Genomic DNA, 10,210 nt, shown 5'->3' with positions numbered 1-10,210 from the left:
GTGACATGTCTCCTGTATTTCTGCTAACCATATCGCCTGTTTTCAAAACACCAAGTGACTGGACAATGAATATAATTCTCAGGTTTAAAAACTACTGCTAATGTTAATAATAACAATAAGAATAAAGAAAACAAAGGGGAGCGCGGGCACGCGCCTGCGCCCGCTCCCGCTCCCGCTCGCTCGCCCGCCGCCGCCGCACACGGGGATGTCGGAGCCGCGGACTGGCTGTCGTGCCTGTTTGCTCTCTTCCCACAATGCAACCCAATCTCAGCGGGAAAGCAAAATGGCGAACGTGCTACGCTGGGGGAGGACGAGCCGCTTGTAATTTCCAAAATAAAAACTAACAAACACATATACGATTGTGCATCCCGGGACGGCGCGGCGGAGCTGCCGGCGGAGAAAGGAAGCGCGGCGCGGCGGTGGGGGGACGCGCATTATCGGTCCAGGCCGATTGTTTTTAATATATGAAGCGTTTTGACCCTCTTAAGTGACCGAATGAGGTGAGTTACACGGCTAACATTTGCTCCGTGTTTTTTTCCTCCCACTTCCCCCCCACCCCCTTTGAACATACTACTCGGTGCATGAAAGAGAAATGTTTCGGTCGGGAAAATGCATGCAATCCGCCGCCGGACGGACGTTTCCCCAGCCGGTGCCGAAGTTTATTGTAAATAATAGTTATTATAACAATGATTTGCGCGCATTGGTGGCGTGCAGCGGAGCGCATCCACTCCCAGGCTGCGCCTCTCAAACCCGGGGATGGATGCGCCTTTTCATTGTTTCACCGGCCCGCCTGCAAACAAAAGGCAACTGTTCACAGGAGCAGGGGGAAAGGGGGCATCGACACTCCCATCGCCGTGAGAACGGCCAATGATTTAGAAAAATCCCAAGCCATTTATTTCGGCTGCACCGAGGCTCTCCGTCGCAGCGACTTCGCGCAGCGGTGCTGACATCTCCGTTCCCCAGATTTTATTGTCATACTGTTTTTCTAATTATTTTCCCACTAACTTCCGAAGCAATAGGAATTTAGGGGCTGTATTTACCGGCATCTGCAGCCGAGCCGGCAGAGATGCGCCGCGCTTTCATGCTGCTTTTGTTTTTTTTATGCGTTTCGCATAAATATCGGAGTGGAGAGACTCCCATTGTGTGGAGTCGGTTGTTTAAAAAAGGACCACTGTCTTACTCGCTAAAGTTTTCCAAGCGTTGCTCTGGCTGAACTGTGTTTTTTTTTTTTTTTGTCTTAATTATTACTTTTGTTTACGAAAAGAGACACGGCGGAAGCCGAGAACCTGCCTGCCCATCTGAAAGCGCATTCCCGCAGCCAGCTGAAGTCAGCCTTGTCTCTGGCCAAGGTCTCATTTAAGGATGGGCCAAAGAGCGCCACCAAGCTCGCTAGCAAATTCGAGGAGGGCCAGGATGTCCTAGCACGATGGTCCGATGGCCTCTATTATCTCGGAACAATCAAAAAGGTATCATTTTTTTTCATAGCCGTCCCCTTAACCATGCCTCAGGTTGTCCCGAGCAAGGCAGACATCAATGCTTTTGACTCCATGCTTATTGTGCCGCTCGGTGTGAACCAGGCTTCTCCCTGACTTGAGTCTGCATGCTGTCTCCCTCCCAGATAAACAAACACAAGCACCGCTGTTTCGTTGTCTTCGAAGATCGCTCAAAATCCTGGGTCCTTTGGAAGGATATTCAGACAGGTGAGCACTTCCTGGACCACTGCATTGTGTCTGCTGTGCCTCAGCACCCTGACCTTTGTGTGTGTGTGTGTGTGTGTGTGTGTGTGTGTGTGTGTGTGTCACGTTTTCTATTCATGCCTGTTCATTTTCTCCACAGATAATTCCAGTTGAAGATTGACCAACTAAGCCACTGTTGTTTAATTTCAGTTATTTATTATTTTTTTCAAATTTGATTTTGCTCTGTGATTTAAGTTTGTTTTGGCTCTTATTCACTTCATCATCATCATTATTATAATTATAATTATTATAATTTATTTTGCTTGGTTTAGTTCGATCCTGCTCCATTCCGCCTCAGTTATCTTTAATTTATCTCTGACGGTTGACAGGCGTAAGAGTTTCTGGGCTTACACAAACCATAAGTCCGGCATGGCCCCCGGAGACAAGACTAGGGAAGGTACTCTGAGTGTCTCGCTGTTCCTATGTGTGACGTGTATGGACCCCCTTTTGGTCTGCAGTGTTCTCTGTCCCATCGTAGCGCCGGGGTGGCCCTGAGCCGCCGTCGGATTCCAGGATTAGGGTTAGCTGACTCGCGTTCAGCTTTTGAATAGTGCCGCGTTGCCCTCGTGTAAATCTCTCGCTGCCGTTTGCAGTGTGGTGAAACCATCCTAGTCACGACTACGAGTATCTGCGGCTGAGTGTTCGGCTGAGCGTTGGTTTTACGTGGATAAGATGTCGTTAAGCCTTTAGAAAATCCTGGTTTAATGTGCGTATGCACATGTTTTATCTTTGAATGGTATGTTTTTGTGGCACTAGATGTTGTAGTTCCTGTTGCCGTAAGTGCTAGGTGTCTGAGCAGAACGGCGCGATCTCCTAGCCTGTCCTGTGCCTGCAGGCAGTCTCCTTCCCCTGTTTTGTGCTTCCCCCCCCACCCCGGAATGTAGCATGACACGCTGTTGTGTGTTGCAGGGGCCGGCGGTGGGGGTGGGGCAGAGATGGTCTGCACCATTTGCCAGGAGGAGAGTTCCGAGGCTCCTAACGAGATGGTCATTTGCGACAACTGCGGCCAAGGTACGTCACGCTGCCCCCCCCCCCCCCCCGTTTGGGGGACTGGGATGGGTGATCCGCATGTCCTCATGGCCTCCCCTCGTCGCCCAGGTTACCACCAGCTGTGCCACACCCCCAACATCGACTCCAGCGTGATTGGCTCCGATGAGAAGTGGCGATGTCGGCAGTGCGTGTTTGCCACCACCACGAAGGTGAGGCCCTGGAGGTCTGCAGCCCCCTCCCTGCGTCTGGTGGGGGCCCAGACCTGTCCCGTAAAGACCTCCTTTGTGTGTGCGCTTTACGGCAGAGGGGAGGCGCGCTGAAGAAGGGGCCCAACGCCAAAGCCTTGCAGGAGATGAAGCTTTCGCTGCCCTACGCCCTGCAGGACCTGGTGTGGGACCAGGGGCACAAGACCAACCTGCAGCAGTGTTACTGCTACTGCGGGGGCCCTGGGGAGTGAGTCTGCAGGCTGCCCACAGCCAGACACTCCGCCCACAGCCAGACACTCCGCCCACAGCCAGACACTCCGCCCACAGCCAGACACTCCGCCCACAGCCAGACACTCCGCCCACAGCCAGACACTCCGCCCAGAGCCAGACACTCCGCCCAACTCCACAGTCGGAGCCTGCTCTCTTCTTCATATTTTCTTTTAAACAAATTTCCCAAATACACATTTATCTTTCTGTCGCTGGTATTCCTTGACTGATGCTTAGCTTGACCTCCTCCCAGCTGGTATCTGAAGATGCTGCAGTGCAGTCAGTGCAAACAGTGGTTCCATGAGGCGTGTATCCAGTGCTTTCAGAAGCCCATGCTGTTCGGAGACAGGTAGCCCCTTCCCCCGTTCACCACGCAGCCTCTCTGGAGACCTGATGACTCGTGGGCGGAGCCTATGTGAGACTTAAACGTATCCCTGTGCTTCTTTCACGTTAGGTTCTATCTATTTATTTGTTCAGTTTGCAATTCTGGACCGGAGTACCTCAAACGTCTTCCCCTGCAGTGGTGAGTCTCTAACGCTTTGCACCGTTACGTGCACAGTGGGCGTGAACACCTCCTACAGTAGACATGCACAATATGGCGGTCAATTTTCATCAAAAAAACAAGGCAGTGGCATCAGTCCGATGTGTCAATCTTGGCTGATATTCCTGGTCGATATTTAGGCTTAAGTCAGTATTCCAAGTATCAGCACCAGAGCTAAAGTTATATCTGCTAAAATACTGGAGATGACGGCAGTGAACAATCATCCGTTTTCCAGTGGAGGACGAGGGATCCGTCGGCCCCTTTGGCATTTAGAACCTCGCCACAGGTGCCCGAGTCGGCCCAGTTTCACTGACGTCTCACTGCTCGTGTTATATGATGTGAATATAAACTTTGTATATAAAGTTTCACTACAGATTTATGCCGCTGAAAAGTTGGCCATTTATCGGTATCGGTGATATTAGAGAGAAATATTTCGTATTAGCCGAAATTTCCACATTGCCGCATCACTATCCTACATCCATATAACTTTCGCACTGCATTTCTGCATACTTCCCACAATGCCTGAAGACTCCCTGTTATGAAACCTAACCTAACCCCAAGCCTCCCTTCATTCACAGGGCAGACGTGGCTCACCTGAGCCTTTACAACCTCAGCGTCATTCACAAAAAGAAATACTTTGATTCGGAGCTGGAACTTATGACCTACATCAACGAGAACTGGGACAGATTACAGCTCGGGGAGGTCAGTTATCAATGGGGTGGGGATTCTGATCAAAACCGTTAACATTTCCATTTGCCATGTGGTCCAGGAAGGTGGCATTTCTGAAATGATTAATCTTGGTTTAGTTTATAAATGAGATATTTTGTCCGAAGGTTTAATTGTCCTGTTTCCTCACCGCAGCTTGGGGACACTCCTAAATCAGAGCGATACGACAGCATCCTGGAAGCGTTGAATAGCAATCACACCATGTAAGTTCAGGGTCCGACGCCACCTCTCCCTGGCGCGCTGGCTGCCTTCGGGGCTCCGTGGATAACAGCTGAGCGGTGCCACTCCCTCCAACCCCCCAGGTTTATGTCTGGAAAAGAGATAAAGAAGAAGAAGCATCTGTTTGGCCTGCGGATCCGCTTCCCGCCGGCACCCAAGAACACGGACCTCCAGGCTGATCGAGAGCCGGAGAAAGCGTCTCATGAAATCAAGATAAAGGGCCGCAAGTCCAGCAAACCCATCCTGGCGCCCAGGTGAGCGCTGGGCCGCCTGCTGCGGATGAGCTCTATGGCATAACGTTCATGTGCCGTTCGGTGGGTTAATCCCCTGTGCTTGTGATCGGAAGGTTGTTGGTTTGAATCCCGTGTTTGGAGGAATAGTCCCATTGAGGTTGGACTTTTGAGCGAGGTCCTCTGGCCAAAAATTGCCCCAGGGGCACCGGGAGAGTGAGCGAGCTTATGCTGAAACCCCAGGCCGTGCTGAGCATGATATGTGAAAAGAAAAGCACTCCATTGCACTCATACTTATGCAAATGGCAAGTAAAGCATCATTTGATGTGATCTTTCAGACATCTTTGTGGTAATACATCTGCGATACCCCCCCACCTCCACCAAAACATTTTTTCTTGCCTCCTTTCGTCTGTGTATCAGATAGCCAGTGATCGATGCATTTCGAGACAGATCTGCTGTGTAAGAAAGATCAAACGTACGGCCATGTCATGACTTACGACTTAACGCATTTCCAGCACCCAGACAGTTTGCGGTTCAGACAACAAATGCATGTAAGATTAAACGGCCGTTTCTGTGCTAAGGATGAGTGTGATTTTTTTTTTGGGGGGGGGACCTGTAAACTTTTTTGTTTTTGTAGTGAGATGACCAATGGAGTGGCAAAGAAGGGGAAGAGGAAGCGTCCCGGCCATTCTCTGGAGACCCTGGCCAAGCTGAGGAGGTCCAGCGAGCTTCTAGCTCAGGTCAGGATCAGGCCCTAGACCTAGCACCCACTCGTGGTGGTGGTGGTGGTGGTGGTGGTGGTGGTGGTGGTGATGATGATGATGGTGGTGGTGGTGGTGGTGGTGATGATGATGATGGTGGTGGTGGTGGTGGTGGTGGTGGACAGCAGTACATTTTCATCCTGTTTGACTTCTTATACAGGAAGACGTTAAGCCCTCAATGCTGGAGAACAGCCCACTGCACCTACTGGCCCCTAAGAGGTAAGAAAATCCAGGAGGTCATTTTCTTACCCTCTGGGGGAGGGGGTTTGCCTCATTTTAACAGCCACTAAAGCAGCATAATTTCCTTCTAGCAGCAAAACTGAGAAATCAGCACCTTCTTCAAGTACCTCAGACGTGGAGTCCGTCGGTGCTGTGAGCACCAGTGAAACTACCTCAACCAGCGTCTCCGTGCAGTCCAGGTACTCCCTGTGGGAGACACCGCGGATGTTAGGGTTTCTAACATTGGGTGTGAACTTTGCTAGGAAGTGCTTTTTTACTGTAGCTGTGTGCATGAAGGACAGTGCAAAGGCAGTTTGAGGTGGGGAAGTAGGACTGGACGATATGAGGAGAATCTGAGATGTGCGATAACATAGTTCTGTTACGATAACCATATGATTAAGGTAAAGAAATGTTGAAGGGTGGATATATACCTATGAACTTTCTTTGTCTTTCTGCTTCATTCGGTAGATGCTAACATTGATCCTAGACGATGAATAGCCTTTACCCACTAAATAAAGAAATTAAATTGATTTCAGATGTGCTTTTGTTGAAAAAAATTGCACAAGAATACCCGACCAGTTCAATAGAACATTAAAATAAGCCACATCAATGAGATATTAACGTTTAATTTCACCTGCTCCCTTTGAACTATATCTCCTAAATGCAACAAAAAACATCTCTTGAAATAAACACAATCTGAGGGAAAATATTAACTTAAACTAAAAATAACTGTCTCCCATAAACATGAATAATTTAATAAAACACGATTAAACCATAATAAAACTGGTTAAACCATAATAAAGCATGTCAGTTATAGATGTAAACAATTTTTTATGATTTCATTAAAACATATCTCTATTTAAAAATTTATATTCATTTTTAAAAGGGCTACAGTAACCAATGAAAAGTCACTATGGAGCTAAATATGCATTATTAATAAAATGTCCGTGAAACAATATTTATTGAGCTAAATGTATGGTTATAATCGACAAAACACATTGCTGTCGAGTGAAATGTACTTCTAATAAAATGCTTCAGTTAAACCACAATAAAAAAATGCTGGTTATACTATGTCTAAATGTAAACAGTTTTTTTTGTAATTATTGATACCTATTCTAAAGCATTTGCAAATGTATTTTATTGATGTAAACACTTCCTACCACGTGAACTTGAAACTTAGAATTGTGTCATCACGATTGTAACGCCAGGCAAACAGCTGATATCGTGTCACAGGAGGAAGGAATTTCTACGTTGGCAGAGATTTTGTGTGACTGCTCCATATAATAGGTAAAATGTGCATAGTACGTGTAAAATGATTTTTCTTGTCGTGGTGTAGGCACGTCTTTTGTGACGTGCTTATCGTACATGTTCATATCGCGATGACGATTTCTCAGTCGCCACCACTGGGCGTATCGCTGCGGTTTGCAGTTGGCCGACGTGTACTCGTGTGAATTTGCCATAAGGTGACGCTGTGCGTGATCACAGAGCTGTTTGCGTTGGGGGTGTTAACGAGCGCTGTTCATGAAATGCACGAACGTGGCTGCTTCTGACTACCTCGCTGTCGCCCGCAGCCTGTGTGGCTCCAGCCGGACACGTGCTGGCCGCCTGTGGCCCATCGCACAGCCCACCCTACGCCGCGGGCGCAGACGGGGGCGGCCTCGCCGAGCCCTGCAGCCCCCCAACCCGGAGATCCCGCTGGAACCAGAGGCCTCCGCCACTGCCGCTGCTGCTGCCGCTGCCGCTCCCTGCCCCCTGCCGGGGCTCCACACGGACATTGTGCGAGGGCTGGACCAAGAGTCACAGCTCAGCCACCTGAAGAGTTCCATCTCCAGCTACTTTGGCGCCGCCGGGCGCATGGCATGCGGGGAGAAGTACCGCGTCTTGGCCCGGCGGGTCACCCTCGACGGGAAAGTGCAGTACCTTGTGGAGTGGGAGGGGGTCACTGCCTCATAAGCTGAACATGCTGCGTGTTTATCTGTTTGTAGAGGCCTCCGGGGGGGGGGGGGGGGTGGTATGGTCTATTTGTGCCCAGTAAGATGATTGATTTGTCTTAAATTGTTTCAGGACGTAGTTGTGACAGATTAACATTCTGGGGTGATACCAGCTACGTGAATGTAAGCCGTGATGGGATTTTTGTTCCTTGGACACAGAGGGGGGGTTGTGTTTGACAAAATTGAACATGTGCTGCTGTGGACTGGTGTCTAACATGCCCGGAACACTGTTTTGCTGTCTGATTATGCCTTGGGGGGGTGGTAGTTGTTGGTCAAGCCCATTGATGTTGCGTTACTCTGATTGCACATAACAAACACAGCTTGTTAGAGGGTAATTTTAATTTTTTTATTTTATTTTTTCCCCCTCCCTTTAATGCAGATTTTTATTCACTCGCATTGGCAACTGGAACAAGGCATTGATTGGTTTTCATGTCTGATAGCTAATGAGTAGCAGTATTACAGCATTGTGTAAATGTCGGTATTACGCAAAGGAAAATGACGTTATCTAACATGCAGGTAACAGTGAGTTAACTTCAAAGACCTACATTTTAAGACCTGAGTTGACTTCCCAGTTTATGCAAATGTTCACTTGCTACTCACCATTGTAGCATTTCGACATTTCAGAGTTTTGTATTTTGTTCATTCGTGTGAACCTGCCATGAATGTGGGGATTGATATGCAGTCAGTATATGGTCATTTATGTAAATAATGCTCTTTTTCTGCACTTCTGAATTGTGAAATGAAACTTATTTGACACTTAGAGGACTTCTGCAAAACCAAGTTTCTGTAATCACGTCTCCAGTACCAGCAAATGAGAAATAAGACGGAGGACGCCACGGTCTTACACTTCCTGAATTCAGTTTTTCTGCATTTTGCTCAGTAGTGGTATCTGTTTCCTATGCAACACAGTATTCGAGGAACACAAGGTCTGGATTTCTTTTGAATTTCAGTTCTCATGTTAACCATACCTTCGCTTCAGGAACACATCGCAATATTTTACAGTCACAAATTACTCAGGCTTTTTAATACCGGTGCTATTTATTGCTTTTGAAAATGTGCACTTAGGAACAGGCTTCATACTGGTACAGTTACACTCACAGATCTCTCAGGATATTTTCAGTAACTTGACCGTAGACACGGAGCTCAGAATGTCTTTGAGTTGTGACTCTTTTTCTTAGTGGCTAAAAGAAATTGCCATGCACAAGTGTGAATCACGAAACAGTGTAGAAAAGACTTTGTTTCCCGTCATTTCAAAATTTTCTTAAAGGTTTTATCTGAGCATCTATTTTATAACATTCCTTAATTTTTTTTTATTTTTTTTTGTAAGCTGCCTGGCCCAGCATCCAGTGAGTATTTTCTTTGTATAGTCAAATTGGCCTGGATGCATACATTTCAAACATGGTTTGATTCCTATTAAGGGGGATTTTTAAGTGTTAAGTGTTTCACACTCTTTTGGTAGATTTCAGTGAAAATGTGTTTACTCTAACAGGCCGTTTGAAGAGGGTGTCAGAGAGGGCTATTACATTTGTGGCAGCCATGTTGGAAGCTGACATCTATACCTCTTAATTTAATATTGATTTTGTATAAATATATATATATATATATATACACACACATGTAAAGAAGCTTTTCCTGTCTGTTGGTGTGCCAGTGTTAGACTTAAGCTCTCCGTTTTCTACTGGCTTTGAACAGGCTTCTTCAGCCAAAGAATAAACCTATAAGAAATGTTTACGTTGTGAAATGCAGTATTCTGTTTTATAATGAGGGGCGGCATGGTGGTGCAGTGGTTAGCACTGTCGCCTCACACCTCTGGGACCCGGGTTCGAGTCTCCGCCTGGGTCACATGTGTGCGGAGTTTGCATGTTCTCCCCGTGTCGTCGTGGGGTTTCCTCCGGGTACTCCGGTTTCCCCCCACAGTCCAAAAAACATGCTGAGGCTAATTGGAGTTGCTGAATTGCCCATAGGTGTGCATGTGTGAGTGACTGGTGTGTGAGTGTGCCCTGCGATGGGCTGGCCCCCCATCCTGGGTTGTTCCCTGCCTCGTGCCCATTGATTCCGGGATAGGCTCCGGACCCCCCGCGACCCAATATGATAAGCGGTTTGGAAAATGGATGGATGGATGGATGTTTTATAATGTTTTAATATGTCGGGTTTTTAAGAGCCAAGAAGAGCAATTTTTTGAAATTGTGTTTTACATAGTTGTCAGTGATTGAATGTATAATCGTATTTAAAACACTGAGCTTGGGCGCTGTTGTCCCTGACTCGGGGTAATTTACATCTAGAAATGATATTTAATGCTCGGAGGAGTTGGGATCAGTATGTGA

General features: G+C 47.5%; 1 protein-coding gene across 3 annotated transcripts; it reads left to right on the top strand.

Annotated features, from left to right (window-relative positions):
- Positions 1-239: 239 nt before the first annotated feature.
- On the top strand, positions 240-8,646 carry mtf2 (metal response element binding transcription factor 2). 3 transcript variants are annotated; one of them, XM_048988786.1, is made up of 15 exons: positions 240-500; positions 1,265-1,466; positions 1,619-1,700; positions 2,646-2,747; positions 2,835-2,935; positions 3,031-3,179; positions 3,453-3,548; positions 3,654-3,722; positions 4,319-4,442; positions 4,602-4,669; positions 4,769-4,939; positions 5,553-5,655; positions 5,837-5,895; positions 5,991-6,095; positions 7,467-8,646. In XM_048988786.1, the coding sequence occupies exons 1-15, from the start codon at positions 496-498 to the stop codon at positions 7,846-7,848; spliced, it is 1,818 nt and encodes a 605-aa protein (XP_048844743.1). In that variant the 5' UTR covers positions 240-495; the 3' UTR covers positions 7,849-8,646. The 3 variants fall into 3 exon arrangements, with proteins under 3 accessions (XP_048844743.1, XP_048844742.1, XP_048844744.1); XM_048988785.1 differs by having other exon boundaries at positions 5,988-6,095; XM_048988787.1 differs by lacking the exon at positions 240-500 and adding an exon at positions 1,837-2,133 and having other exon boundaries at positions 1,409-1,466; positions 5,988-6,095.
- The last annotated feature ends 1,564 nt before the right edge of the window (positions 8,647-10,210 follow it).

The sequence above is a fragment of the Brienomyrus brachyistius genome, chromosome 21 (genome assembly GCF_023856365.1).
Source record: "Brienomyrus brachyistius isolate T26 chromosome 21, BBRACH_0.4, whole genome shotgun sequence".
In the NCBI taxonomy this organism is placed as follows: Eukaryota; Metazoa; Chordata; class Actinopteri; order Osteoglossiformes; family Mormyridae; genus Brienomyrus; species Brienomyrus brachyistius.
This window is presented reverse-complemented; position numbering and strand designations above follow the sequence as displayed.

What these genes read in the sequence shown, in the direction of transcription:
- mtf2 (XM_048988785.1), top strand. An exon ending in ACAGATTACAGCTCGGGGAG is followed by an intron (nt 4,443 to 4,601) that starts GTCAGTTATCAA and finishes TCCTCACCGCAG; the next exon opens with CTTGGGGACACTCCTAAATC. An exon ending in CCAGCGAGCTTCTAGCTCAG is followed by an intron (nt 5,656 to 5,836) that starts GTCAGGATCAGG and finishes CTTCTTATACAG; the next exon opens with GAAGACGTTAAGCCCTCAAT.